The sequence below is a fragment of the Sabethes cyaneus genome, chromosome 3, assembly GCF_943734655.1.
Source record: "Sabethes cyaneus chromosome 3, idSabCyanKW18_F2, whole genome shotgun sequence".
Taxonomy (NCBI): domain Eukaryota; kingdom Metazoa; phylum Arthropoda; class Insecta; order Diptera; family Culicidae; genus Sabethes; species Sabethes cyaneus.
Genome location: NC_071355.1, coordinates 71,193,107 through 71,208,523, shown reverse-complemented (window position 1 = coordinate 71,208,523; position 15,417 = coordinate 71,193,107). Strand labels below are relative to the sequence as shown.

At 38.4% G+C, this 15,417-nt stretch overlaps 1 protein-coding gene across 1 annotated transcript; it reads left to right on the top strand.

Annotated features, from left to right (window-relative positions):
* Window positions 1-932: 932 nt before the first annotated feature.
* LOC128739695 (zinc finger protein 333-like) lies at window positions 933-2,126 on the top strand. The gene has a single exon (XM_053835192.1). It carries the CDS (start codon window positions 933-935, stop codon window positions 2,124-2,126), a length of 1,194 nt encoding a protein of 397 aa, XP_053691167.1.
* The last annotated feature ends 13,291 nt before the right edge of the window (window positions 2,127-15,417 follow it).

Genomic DNA, 15,417 nt, shown 5'->3' with positions numbered 1-15,417 from the left:
GAGGGCAAACGTTCTGTTTTCGAGAACTCCGTTTGGCGTCCAAAACAGCGCTTCCGATCAAGTTTTGCGGCGCTTCCATTTTGACCTTTGAACTATTTCAAGTTTCTTCAAAGCGGAATTGCCCAAGTGAAATTGGAGTCTTCCAAGTGGAATTGCCGGGTGCTGTCTCCCTGTTTATGTTCATGTAAAGCAAAAAAAAGAAGGAGGTGTTATTCTCTCTTTCGTTGGTTTGTTTGTTTTGAGTTATTTGAAAAGGATTAAGGCCTAAGCAGCGCACGAAAGAGAGAAAATGTACGAGAGAAACTCACTTGGGGTAATGTATCATGCAGATAGGATTTTTACACACACATATGATCAGAAAATTATTTTTTGGAATCAATATCAAAAATCAAGATGTTTCAAACACCATCATTCTCTTTCGCACCAACAACGCACCCTCGGTAACCCCTACATCAGGTAGGCAAAGTTTACCGACATTTTCGAGTTTTCTATTGGCAGGCAGAATTTTGGGTTTTTTGTCTCTTATTTTTTCGAAAAGTGGTTACCTGTCGTCATGGTAATTTATTTTCTATTCCTTTTTGACTCCGCTTATGATTTGATCTTTTTAAGTAGTAGTAAAATCATAGCTGTAGTTGTGCATAGCCAGTCAGGTAGGTTAAAAATTTTCATTATAAAAAGGTTTGCTAAGAACTTGAGAATTTAGTCTTGATTTGATTACTGTCTTCAAAGCAAAGCCGTGGGCTTAAACCGTCATTAGACATTGGATTAGACATTGTTAGAGTACAGGAAAATTACGGGGCCAGTGTAACGACCCTACTGACTATATCTAGCAAGCACCGCCTAGCCGTGATTACTGTCTTACGAATTACGAATAAGCCGCCCAGTTCCGAGTGTTTCAGTACAATCAATTTAATTTGTGTAAATCCTTAAATATGGATGTAGGACAAGAATTTGAATTTGGATCATCGACTGCAAGTTCGCCAACTTTGGATGAGTTATTGAATTGTAATTTCGAGTCTGTGCCGTCTGAAATTGAGTCTACAAAATTGGAATCTATAAAATCCTGGTTACTCCAGGATACTGGATCGTCGACTGCAAGTTCGCCAACTTTGGATGAGTTATTGAATTGTAATTTCGAGTCTGTGCCGTCTGAAATTGAGTCTACAAAATTGGAATCTATAAAATCCTGGTTACTCCAGGATACTGGATCGTCGACTGCAAGTTCGCCAACTTTGGATGAGTTATTGAATTGTAATTTCGAGTCTGTGCCGTCTGAAATTGAGTCTATAAACTTGGAATCTATAAAATCCTGGTTACTCCAGGATACTTCTAATTTTCCAAGCAGTTTTCCAAGTTTAGAAGATAATACAATAATACAGGATACAGAAGCAGTAACAATATCTACCAGCGTGGCTCCGGTGTTCCCCGATAATGGTGATCTTAATAATAATTGTGCTGCAGTACAGCAATTAACATCATCGTCAAGTGGCTCTTATTTCCAGCCAGCCGAGTCTAGCTACTCAGGATATAATATTATTTCTCAACCAAACGAACAGCCAGTAGTGACTACAGAGGCTCAAGTTTTGGAGTCCGTGTTGGCGTCCGTGAAACTTGTTTCACCTCAGGAAGAAGCGATTACAGCCCAGCCTGTGTTTGCAGCTAACAACAGTACCCAATTAGCAGGATGCTCCTCTACGAAAAGAAGAAAGCGAAACAATGCAAAAATTGATTATGATACGATCTTCTATTGTAAGGAGTGTGATCAGAAATTCGGCCGTGTAGGCAGTTGGCGGCAGCACAACAACTCTCAGCATTCCGAACTTCCGTTCGAATGCACTAAATGCGGCAAACGTTTTGGCACTCAGACGCAGCTAACGGTGCACAAACTAAATCACACCGCAGCTAAACAAAAATTTGCATGCGACTATCCCCACTGCACTCGTAGATACGTCCACCGGAAAGATTTACAACGTCACAAACAGAGTCATGAGGGTTCATATGAGTTCATATGTGATCTATGTGGCTATGGATCAGCCCGTAAAGATCACATCCTTAAGCACAGGCTAACGGTACACAGAAACGGTAAAGTTCCACCAAAAGTACCCAAAAAAGGTGCAGCGCAGTAGATTTTTATGGTAGATTTTAAGATAAGTTGGGCGGTGCAATCTTTCAAAAATTGCGCTCCATTTGTTATTAGCCATAGCAAACTGTTACGCGGTATCCTTCGAGCAAAAAGTGATACTTGAGTGATAGTTAAAATGTTATATTTTTTTATTAGAGTGGTTTTAACCCAGAGAGTCATTCACCAAATGTTCCTTGTCCTGAGTAAAAGCAATGTAGCTGACAGGTTTTCGTCATATTAGTGATAATAAATTACAAATAATTTGTATTGTTAATAGTTATTAAATTGATAATTTAATTTAATTATTTTTTTAAATTTAATTCAATAATAAATCGATATTAATTTACATATATTTTTTTTTTTTTTCAATTGAGGAGATGAGCATAGATTCAAAACAGATTTGTTGTTGTTGTTTCCACCCGGAAAACAGATTTCTCTTGGTACCAACAGACCAGAATTCTGACCATGCGGTGTAATCAGTTACAGTTTGATCTACGATACTTTGTGAGCCCAGATTTTACCAAGAGAAGTACCTAAATAAAAAAATTCTATGAGTAAATATAAATTTCACACCTGAAATGGAAACAAGCAAGTCGTTAAATAATTTTGTTCTAGGCACGTGTAGTAAAGATAACAATGATTTCAGCAGTGAGTGGGTGGGTGAAATTGGCAATTTGATGGGTTGCAACATAATGCGATACTGATTCCAACAAGCCCTGTGGTTGAACAAAATAATTTGGTTTTAAACAATAATTGAAATAAGCCTCAACCGTATGAGATTAATAGAGCATTCTAAACATGTGATTTGGAGCGTGATAATAAAGATAGCCTACGATTTAATCAAGTTATAATTGATTATCAGAAGTTGTCGAAGTAGTGCAAAAACGCATATCTGAATCACATAGAGGTGATGTAGCGTGTTTTCTTAATCAGTCTGATGTTTAATCAAGGACATATTCAAACTTTGAAGACAGAGTGAATCAATGTGGTTTATGTGGAACGTGTTGTTCCATGATTTTGTTGTTAAGTTGATTTACGAACGTGACCTGAAATAACTCAATATAAACTAACATAAGTAAGTAAATAAGGTTCTAACTTTAAGAATTTAGTAGAAGTAGCTTTAGATATTTTCTTTAAAGTATTTCATTTAACGTATTTCAAAAGTCTATTTTTTTAAGTGGGTCGCAAAAATGTCGTCGAAATCTGCAATATCCAGAGATTTTGTATTGTATTGGTTCGATTTCAAGTAAATAACTAATCCAGGAATTTGTCCAGTTTACTAAAGCGAAGGATGTGGTCCAACGAGTGGTAGCGAATTAGACAGCAAACGTCTGCCCGGTATAATGCAATCAATATTTTCTGCAATCATAGTTTTGACGAGACCAAATATAAATTTTGTATCGGTTCTAAAATTGAGTACTTTTCAACCTAGTAAATAAATATATATAAAAGTAAAATTTTGGTTTAGGCTTGCGGTGACAGTATCGGGGGCCCGTTACTACGCTCAATTCATACTCCCTCTATTGACATATATTTAGGAAACAGTATTGTACCAAAATGTAAAATTGTAAGGGATCTAGGAATAATCTTAGACTCAAAACTAACATTCACAGAACATAACAATACCATTATTAACAGAGCAAATAGAATGCTGGGCTTTATCAAACGCTTCAGTCACAATTTCAAAGATCCGTACACAATAAAACTATTATACATTACATACGTAAGACCTATTCTGGAATATTACCATATTGTATGGCACCCACACACACAGTATGTTACACGAAGGACGCATTGAATCTGTTCAGAAACAATTTCTACTATACGCGTTTCGAAAACTTAACTGGACAGTATTTCCATTACCATCTTATGAAGCACTCTTATGTTATGAGTTCGTATATTTGGGATCTATGCTTACGGAAGGCATACGTGTATTTGAACGAAAGGTATTGCGGATTATTTTTGGCGGAGTACCAACGGAAAGCGTCGAGTGGCCGAGGCGTATGAATCACGAGTGGAGAGATTCCCATCGTACACCTGGCGAAAGTTAGGAGACTACAGTGGGCCGGCCACGTCGCAAGAATTCCGGACGACTGTAAGAGCCCCACCGGCACCAGGAATAGAGGGCCCCAACGTATGCGTTGCTATAAACTGGTGAATCTCAGAGAAAACTTGAAGGATATCCAAAATTTTAGTTCTTTCAGGATGATAATTTGATGAACTGAATGATTAAATTATGAATGGCGAATTGGGGATGAGGACCTTTTACACGGAGGGCTTTTAGTAAAAATAGGTAGCTACGCTTAACAAGTTGTCGTTGCGACTCCTATCTTTTGTCCTGGAAGGTGCACGGGTCAAACCAAGCTATAATCAGAGATTATAACCGGATTTGAACCCGCAACACCTGCCAGGGTGTGTGGCTCGCTGGTACTCGTGTACCTTTGAACCATAGAGGCGCTGGACAAAAGAAGTCTGCACAACCACCCTTATTAATGTAGCGACGTATCTGGTTTTTGGGTGATTTTTATATACACAGATTGTGCCTCTTCCTCCGTCAACTGTCGAATTTGCTCGGTCAATTGTCCGGTGCCGTGGCCAGGATTTGCCCTGGCACAGACAACGCTTTACTTACGGGACTTCAGTTTCAACGATCGTGCTAGCATACTACTGGAGCACGTGATATTTTCGGCGCAGGATCAGTGACTGCATCAGCATCGTTTTACTCGCGGGACATTAAATACGTATTTGATGTTTGATAAGTCATAATAAAAGCATAATTTCTGTAGAAAACTTGCACTAAGTGGGTTTAATAACTGAAATAACTAAAAGATTACATAGTTCTGTAACCAAATACATTCATAAACTGCTTTTAAACAATAGTATGCGCTAGAATTGTTTTTAATTTATACTTCTGCTTAAATGGTCCATAATTGTGGGGGAACTGCATTCTATATGAAAGGTTTGTTGCCACTCCTTTAGTTCAGGTTTTGGGGAGTTTCAAGAGATTTTAAGAGTAGTTGGTAGGCATTATTTGTATATCAATATACCGCAATTCTTACGAGTGACTTCTAAAATTGTGGAATTTTTTTCTCAAGCTGTCAAAAAAAGACAAAGATACATGAGTAATTCTCGCAGAAACAGGAACTTTTGCGCTTAATTGGTTGAAAATGGTTATAAACAAGAATTACACTTTGGCTACCTCGAAATAGTGAACCCTTCGTTCACCAAGGGGCCTAACAGTCCCACAGACGGTAACCGTTGACGACGACGAACTAGAAGTGGTAGGGGAGTTCGTGTATTTGGGATCGCTAGTGACCGCGGACAACAATACTAGTAAGGAGATCCAGCGGCGCATCCAAGCGGGAAACCGGGCCTACTTTGCCCTTCGTAAAACGCTACGATTAGGAAGCATACGCCACCGCACGAAGCTAACAATGTACAAAACCCTTATTAGACCAGTAGTTCTTTATGGACTTGAAGCCGTGACGCTGCTTACGGAGGACATACGCGCCCTTGCCGTGTTCGAGCGGAAAGTGCTGCGGACGATATTTGGCGGAGTACAAACTGAAAGCGGACAGTGGCGGAGGCGTATGTATCACGAGCTACAGGCACTGCTTGGGGCGACTCTCATCGTACATCCAGCGAAAATTAGCAGGCTACGGTGGGTCGGACACGTCGTAAGGATGCCGGACGACAGTGCGACGAAAATAGTCGGTTAGTAAAAATTTGGTCCGTAGTTGCGCGAGCCCCCATGAAACCCGCCTGATAATTCCATACGAAACCTTGTGCTATCGGTGACAGCCGGCGTAACAGGATCTGGGAGAGTACCTTGTACTTATGAACTTATGAATATAATTCCTTTAAAAACTCGCAATAAATTGCAATGCGTGATTATGTATGACGAGGTAGTTCCGTCACCCTAGCTGCTCAATTTTTTTCTTATATAATGCGTAAAGCAGAACCAAGCAGAAACCGCGGTACGAGAAGAAGCCTCGATCCGTGGAACCGTAGAAAAATTGGAATTTCAAAAGCTTCGCCGGAAAATAAGGTGAAATCGAGATATGCTGGTGATTAAGGGGTATTCAGCCTGCGCTTTCAAACGATGAGGAGATAATTATTACGGATTTCGAAGTTGAAGGTGCGGAGGCAGCATATCCGGTCACTCAGATAGTATTGACGTTGTAAGTAAAATCGCTTGGGAAGTACGAAGTGTTTCGAAACGAACTTCCAGGACTACTTTTGCAACGTGAGATTATGAGAGAACAATCATTTGACAAGAAAAGTAATGGATTTAATTTTTTCCGTACTTATTCCCTATGAAACAGGTTTTTTGACGTAGGATCACGTCTTTGTTTACTATACTGGGACTGGGTAGCACTTTGTAAAAACGAGAAATAGAAGTGTAACGTTTGAATGAAATATTTCAAACGCTAATAGCTACTATACTACTGAACGAAACATAACAGTTAATATGTCGTTGGATAGATAAAATGTCCAGCAATTTTATAGTAACATACTAATAATAATTTTTTATACGCTAAATAGTGAAAATGTGTGTAAAGATTCAAGGTCGAATTTTTCCATACATTTCCCTTGTTATCGCCTAGCTTCACAGGCACGGACGACAATTAGATACACCAAAGGATTTGGATCCAAATGATAACCTTGAGACCACTTTGTGAGACCACACCCCTTTTCCAATCCAATCGGCAACATCGATGGCTATTGACGGCAACACCGGTCCCAAAGACAAGCGGAATCAGAGGGCAATGGCCAACGTGAATCCCACACGATGCACTTAACATTACATTTTGCATTATCCCCATCGCAGACATGCGAAATTGTTCGATAGCTTGCTCAATCAGTGTCGGACAATCATTTAAGCAGCAGCAGCCGATATGGTTTCCCCCACCACCTACACTAGCTTACAAGCAGCAGCGGCAGTGCCAGTGACTATAAAATGGTACTCTTGGTTCGCCGTCTGTTCATTCATCGCACAATCGCACTGACGGACGGTCAGCATTTACCATCGACAGCTATTGGTGGCGAAAGCAACGGCATTTGGCGGCAAACACCAGCGATCGGAGCCTACAACGCTAGCAATCGGGAGGTAACGATAGCATTTTTGGCGGCTATTGCAGGCAAATCCAAGGACCTTTGCGGCATCTAATGTCATTTTCGATGACAATTCGAGGCACCCAATGACATTTTGGCGGTTATTTTCGCAAACCAACAGCAAATGGAAGCAAATCGACTGACGGGCAGCAGCAAATTCAGCAGTAGGCCGTTGTGGTCTTAAACAGTTCTTATAAGAACTAGAGTAATTGAAGAATGAAAAGAATTTTCTTCACTTTTCTAAATGGTTAACGTTTCAACGTTCCATGGAAAATGCTTGCTCATTCAGCGTCGGATAATCATTCGAGCAGCAGCAGCAATTGATCTGGTTTCCCCCACCACCTCACTAGCTTACAAGCAGCAGCGGCAGTGCCAGTGACTATAAAATGGTACTCTTGGTTCGCCGTCTGCTCATTCATCGCACAATCGCACTGACGGACGGTCAGCATTTACCATCGACAGCTATTGGTGGCGAAACCAACGGCATTTAGCGGCAAGACCGGTTATTGGTGGCAACACCGATTGTTGACTGCACTGAAGAGGTTGATGTTACTTGTAACCAATGGCCCTTTTAAGGGCCGCAAACTAATTAAATGAAGCATAATCAGAATTTATCTCAAATGTGCAAAATGGTTTTGATTATTATTTGTAACCAACGGCCAGAAACTATTTGAAGGAAGTTGGTTCAAATATCAAACTACTAATAACATATTTATTACAATGATCTGTGGGCTGGCCATTCATTGCTATTTCAATCTTTGTGAAATACAGTAGTGATTTGTTAAAGAATTCGCTATGTCTAAATGGTTGCAGGCGTTATATTTACGTGACCACCGTAAACGTATTCGTGAACAAGTGGCTGGTGTAGTAACTGAACCAAGGATATCCTTAACAGGATTTAATGATCAGACATAGTTATACTTCATCGATTAAAACATGTTATCAATATAATGAGTATTATATGACACAGTCCTACGTCACCCTTTCGTACAACCCTTAGGGCTGTATACCTTGTAGTTTTTATAATACTTTATGGGATTTAATTTAGTATTACACTTTTGTTCATTTGTCACTTGCAAACTTATTCACTATCGTACTTTACTAAAACAAAAAATGTACAGAAAAATGATTATTTATTCTTTCTTCCTAAATTTTTTGGACTTAATATAAGAAGGTCTTACATTCTCGGAAAACGGTTCAAAAGTGACCAAGCTTTGATTCAATTCTCGTTGAGGTGTCCGAATATATTAATACAGTCAGTCCACAATCATGGGTCACACACAATTGTGTGTCATTTTAGATCTAGTTGCTGATTAGCGTTTAATATCACCCAATTATTGATCAAATTATTAGTGCTACACATGAGTAACAATTTTAGCAATCACTTCGTATAATATTCACGAAATAATAAGCAGAAAACCTAAAATGACCCATAATTGTGTGTGACCCATGATTGTGGACTGACTGTACAACAAGTTATTTTAACTAAAGTTTTTTGGAGCGTCTTAGTAGAATACAAACCTTTAAATAAAAATTAAATTATTTAAAAGAAAACCTTTCCAAATTAGTTCGAAAACAAACATAGATGAAGCCTGCAAGTCGTAAGCGAAATACTTCTCTGTCGCGAATAAATAAAAATAGTAGAATTTGATTTGGAAAAGTTTTTTTCTATTTAATTTTCAAGTTATTTTATTTCTTAACCACCGGAATGATAGTTTTGTGCGATGAGTTAGATACTGTCGTGAGGGTTAGAAAGTTTTTAGTTTCTCCATTAGTGATACTTTCGAAACACTTTACAATATTTGCTAATACTGCTGGCTTCGGAGACTGTGCGATACATAGCTTCGTAGAGGAAAGCACTTCTGGCTTAGGCTGGATAGATGACTGCTCTGGTGAATAATTATCGGTGTGGTGGAGATCATGTTGTTCGGGAGTTTCCGAATCATATGTAGTCGATGATAGCTCTTGGAAGAATTCGTTTGAATTAGTTTTCAGTTCATGCACCAAAGCATTAAAGGTGCTTTCATCCATTTTTTCATGTCCATTTTAAAAATATCTTCATCCAACCCTAAATCGCAATTTTCCATTCTATTGGAACCAGGGTTCGTATTGCTCGTATTGCAGTGACTGTAACCAACTGATTACTGACTGGGCCGTTCTTAGGAAACCTAATTTAACTAGGTACACTTAGAATTAGGCACCTGGCTTTGGGTACGTAGATTTTGTAATAACCGCTACCTATTTTTTCCATTTTACTTTCATAGTTTACCTACTAGGAAAACTAGGAAAGTAACACAGTAAATAGGAAAAACAAATTCCAAAAGACAAGCCCACTATCGTGCATGTTAATATCATGAGGTTTATGTTAAAATAGAAGAAGTAATCACGTGGCGTTGGAATTTACAACTTTGCTAACAGATTCTTATTATCCGTTTTGAAGAAGCCGATATAACAAACTCCATTTAATCAATCTAGCGGTGAAAGGAACATTTGTTATACACTATTATTATTTGAAACACAAATCGACACGCCTTCGGAACATAATTCAACGCTATGTTAGTTGGTTCTTATCGCTGTTATTGACAGATAATAAATATATAGAATAATACCTTTTATTTGGTATTAAAAGCATGAAAATCGATTCAATCGGTTAAAAGTTGTGAATAAAAATATGTTTGGCAAAACGTCGATTTTTGGGACCTCCTATCATTAACCCATGCACCCCAAACACACCAAATGAAAAAAATGCGGAGCAAAAATTTTCTTTTAAGATGTTAGAGGAAATATTAATCCTTAGCATATACATGTACATAGCTTGTTAAAAGTCTAGTTTATAGGTATTGAATAATATTAAACTACGCATAATTTTCTGTAATTCCATTCTAGCAGCAAAATTTTCTTGCATAAATTTCATCAATTATTTTAAACCAAATCCTATTGGTAAAACCAATTGCTTTGAAATTTCGCAAATACATTTGTATTAACACTGCGCCTTCCATTTCAGTTGATAAATAAAACTAGAAAACTTCGGACACTTCGCTTGGAAATGGAATGACCCTTATTTAGAATTGTCTGAACGTTTAAATGCCTCCATCCGCCCTTTCATTTCATCGACTACATCGTAACCACGCCCCCATCGCATCAAAGCATCAATCAGAACAAAGCGCCTAGGCAACCGACACAGAGATGCCGACAATTACGCCATTTTTCTTCTGTCGCATCTATTTACGTTACCACATCGCGTTTGCATTTGCTGGCCGAAGCCGATCGACGTCGTTGCATTAGCCAATCAGTGCAGGCGGTGGTGCCATTGCTGAGGTAGAGAACGCTATAGTGTTGCCATATTTTTATATTTATTACTTAGTTTGAAAAACTGTTTTTTTTTTCATCATTTGGTAAAAAGTCGATCACAAGGAAAAAAAATAAAATCATATAGAGTAAGGAGGGGTAAAAGTGCGATTCAGTGATTTATCGGTGCAGATTCCGAGTAAATTTTCTACATTGGCATGGATGGGTAACTACTTTGACAGCTTGAATCTAACGTAAACTTTAGTTGCTTACGAAGCATAGTTGCTGAGTTACGTGCAAATGTTATTTTAGGGCGGTTTTGATGTAATTTTTTGTTATATGGCAAATACGATATCAACAGGAAGATGTTACTTGTTGAAAATTTGTAGCAGCGTTTTACATCACTCACATATCTGTTTTGAAAATACGGTGAAAATAATTTACAAAATATATTTTGCTTTTCCGTAATTTAATCTAACCCCGTCAAGCACCTAGCGGGGTAAAAGTTCGATTCACGGACGGGGCTAAAGTACGATTCATGAACGAGGCAAAAATGTACAGCTAATTATATACAGCTTTAGGCACTATATTACAGATACTAGAAATAAACGATCTGCAGAAAACTGTGTGCTCTACAGAAGCCGACCGAAGAAAAACAATGTGTTTCCACTGATGAAACAAAAAACAAACGTTTTGAAAAGTTTCGATCTAACGGAGGCTGCAATACACCAACGCAAAATAGGAAAGGTGCAAATTGAGAGTATTCTTTACTGAAACATAACGCAGATTGAAGATAATATGGTTTTGATAACTACTGCTGGGCTAATTTCATGGATTCTAGCTTCGAACTTTTGCTCCGCGGTATTCGAACTTTTGTCCCGTTAGTGGGGTAAAAGTGCGAATCAGCACTTGATCAGAAGAAACAAGAATTTATTTTGCAAAACACTATTACCGCAGATGATTTATAGTTGAATGTGAAGACATTGAGTTACTGCATCACTATAAAATATATTATGTTGTTGTCCTTCTTTATATCTCACGAAAATTGATGACAACTTCAAACATCGCACTTGTGCCCCGCCCTACTCTAAATATCGTGACTGTTTGCATTATGAGGAAGGTTTGTTATTCAAGGATCACCGTTTGGTAATTTCAACAGATGGAATGCGAAAGAAGGAATGCTTGGACTGGTAGGACAACACTAGATCTGAGACTAACTAATGCATGGGTGTGGTATAGTTTAAATGCGTAAAGCACTCGAGTACTAATCGAGAAATTGTGGTTTGGAGTCCCACTGCCACGAACTAAAACCCAATATATTATTAGCCGCAGATCGAAAACTTGCCCTGTATTCAGTCTAACATTTTTCGCACCAAACGCTCCTCTGCTTTAATCAAAATAGAGTTTTATTATGGTTTTATAGCTAGCTACAAGTGTACTTTTATTCATATTTTCTTGGAACACCAATAATAAAACCAACACCATAATAAAACCAGAGGTAATGATTAATATCGCAATAAAACCCACATAAAATTCAAGTAAAACCGGGCGGGTGTTGTGGGTTCGAATCCGTTTATAATCTCAGATTATAGCTTGGTTCGACCCATGCACCTTGCAGCATTGGACAAAATGTAGGACTCACAACGATTACTTGTTAAGCGTAGCTACTAATTCCCCCCCCCCCCCCTCTCACCTTTCCGTTCTTTCTCCTTCTCTCTAAAAATTTCATTGCTTTCTTCCCTTTGTCAATTGTAAATGAACTACCGTTTAAAAAAAAATTAATTTATATGCCTGACCCCATTTCAAGGTCAAGACTAAAACACGAGATTGGTCTATTCAACTAGTCAATCTGAGTTTCTGGCAAAATCATTCTAGTTGCATTTTGACATGAAAACCGATTAAAAATAACTTTCTTTCTGCAACTCACAGTTTGCTTTGATGAATTGTTGTTTGGCGATAAAACCAGATGTAATGATTAATACCGCTATAAAATCTTCACAAAATTCAAATAAAACCAAGCTGCTTCAGAATTGTTAGTTGGAGTTTCCTTCTTTTCTGTCACGCTTATCCTGTTTTTTCCGTTTCTCCTTTTTCTTTGGTCCGTCTTTTCCTGTTCTTCTACCTATGGGACAGAAGACCCATTTTCCCTCTTTTGTGTCTTTTTTGTCTCCTTTTACATCCCATTTTACCACTTTCGCCTGTTTACACGTTTTCTTTTTTCTCTCTCGCTATTCTCCTTTTTCGTTTTAGTTCCCCTCAAGTTTTCTGTTCCATTTTCCTACCATTTCTGTCACTTGTTTCTCTTTTATCCTTCTTTCACTCGTGCCTTTTCCCCTCTTCTTTTTCCTTTTGTTTTCCTCAACCTCCTTTCCTGTCCCATGTTTTGCCCGTTTCAGTCCTGATTTCTCTTTGATTTTCTCTTTCCTGATCCGTTTTTTCTCTTGTCCTGTTGCATTTTTTGTTATTTTCTGTTCCGTTTCGTCTTTTGCTTTTATTTCGGTCCCGGTTTACGTGTTTTTTCTTTATTAACACTTAGCTTTTCCATCTTGTACTTCGTTTTCGTTTGTTCCTTTCTTTCTCTTATTGCGTAAACGGAAAACGCGAAAAAATGGCAAAAAAGAGTTAAAAACAAGAGAAAAGGCAAGACTGAAAATAAGAAAAACTGGAACGGGAAACGAAGAAAAATGGAACAATGAAACTGGAAACAGGAGACAGGAAAAAGATAAAACCATAAAAAACAGGAAAGATGGAATGAAAAAGAAGAAGTGAGAGCAAAACTCAATAAAACGCTTCTAACACGAAAAAATGGAACAAAAAGTGGAAAAACGGAGCTGGAAAACAGGAAAAAAAGAAACATAAAAGAGGTAAAAGGTGTGAAAAAGTAAGCCGAAAGATATCAATCCTAATTCTAAGTAAAACTTCGTGTCTAATTTCGTGTGCTTGTTCAAATTCAAGTCTAATTTAATACCATATACCAAGTCAGATTTCAAGTCCACTTTCACCTCCAAGTTTTAGTCCAGTTTCTAGTATAATTTCAATTTTGATTTTAAATCTAAGTGCAGAAAAAAGTCGGACGTTGCCAACCTAATTGGCAACTATTTTTGTGTTAAATAGTAAAAGCTTCGCCATCTTGCGATTGCTCGAATTTATAGGTTGAAACATTCCTCCACCATGATAAAACCAGAGGTAATGATCAATACCGTTATAAAACCTTCACAAAATTCTAATTAAACCAACTGGTTTTGGAATTATTGCCTGGGAAGGTTTCTGATGTTCAAACGATGGTGGAATTTCAGTTTCTTTGATCATTTTTATGGGTAACTAGCTGACCCGACAAACTTCGTATTGCCACAAATGCCACAATTATGTACAACACAGGTTAACCTGTGTTGTACATAAATCATGAATCTCGGATGATCTTTGTCACAATCTCGAGTTTTGCAAGCCCCCCAGTGGGCGGCGCTGTTCCGACGGCGGGTCACCGGCAACATTCGCGACCGTCTCGTCCTGAATGATCTAGTGTTACTATAGATAGTTTTTGTGGTCTTGTATTGACTAATGTTTTATGGAAGAGTCTCGAATTTCTCGAGTTTGATTAGTTTTTGAGTTTCGCAAAAATTTCTGTTTTATTTGTATGAAAGTCCATATCCCCCTACCACAGGGGTAAGAGGTCTCTAACTATCGTAAAATAAATTCAAGACTCCAAAATCTCCCACATGCCAAATTTGGTTCCATTTGCTTGATTAGTTCTCAAGTTATAAGGAAATTTGAATTTCATTTGTATGGGAGCTCCCCTCTTAAAAGGGGAAGGGGTCGTAATTCACCATAGAAGGGGGGCTCCGTAGCCGCAAGGTTACCGAGTCTGCTTTGACAAGCGAGTGGTCGTGGGTTCGAATCTTAGTAGAATCAAGCCATTCGATGTCAAGTGACTTTAGCATGGGTTTATTCTCAGGCCCCTCCATTTACCCTTCCTTCGTGCTGAATTCTATATTTACCCTCTAAAGCCTCTTGACAGTGCAAATGTCCCTCCTATAGTTAAGTGTACTGGTCAGAGGTACGAATGAGTCCTCGCCAGGAACGGCTATAATATGGGATAGTGCTGGCAACGAGGAATAAGTGGGTAAAGTAGATTAAGCTTTGAAGGAAGCGTAAACCCCAATACACGCAAGCACGCATACAATTTAAAATAAGCATATCGCTCACTCAATAGCGATTATAGCAAAAAGAAATGCAGTGCGGGTCATACAGCAAACACCCGGGCGATATTACAATAGATCAACTATACTGGTCGCAGTAATGAGTCCACACATGGAAAAAAAATTCACCATAGAAAAAATTTCTGCCATCTAAAACTCCCACATGCCAAATTTGGTTCCATTTGATTGATTAGTTCTCGAGATAAGAGGAAATTTGCATTTCATTTGTATGGAAGCCCACCCTCTTAAAGGGGAGATGGGCCATAACTCGCTTTCTAAAGAAGAGAGAGGTCTCAATTCACCATAGAAAAAAATCTTGCGTCCAAAACCACTTACATGTCAAATTTGGTTCCATTTGCTTGATTAGTTCTAGAGTTATGAGGAAATTTGTATTTCGTTTGTATGAGAGCCCTCCCTCTTTAAAAGGTAAAGGGTCCTAATTCATCATAGAAAAAATGGTTGCCTCCAAAATCACCCACATGCCAAATATGGTTCCATTTGTTTGATTAGTTCTCGAATTATGAGGAAATTTGTATTTCATTTGTGTAGAAGCACCCCCTCTTAAAGTTGGGAGGGGTCCTAACTCACCATAGAAAATATCTTTGCCTCCAGAAACCTCCACATGCCAAATTTGGTTCTATTTGCTTGATTGGTTCTCGAGTTATGAGGAAATTTGAATTTCATTTGTATAGGAGC

Excerpts from the sequence above, each read along its gene's own strand:
- LOC128739695 (XM_053835192.1), top strand. The coding sequence starts at position 933 with ATGGATGTAGGACAAGAATTTGAATTTGGATCATCGACTGCAAGTTCG.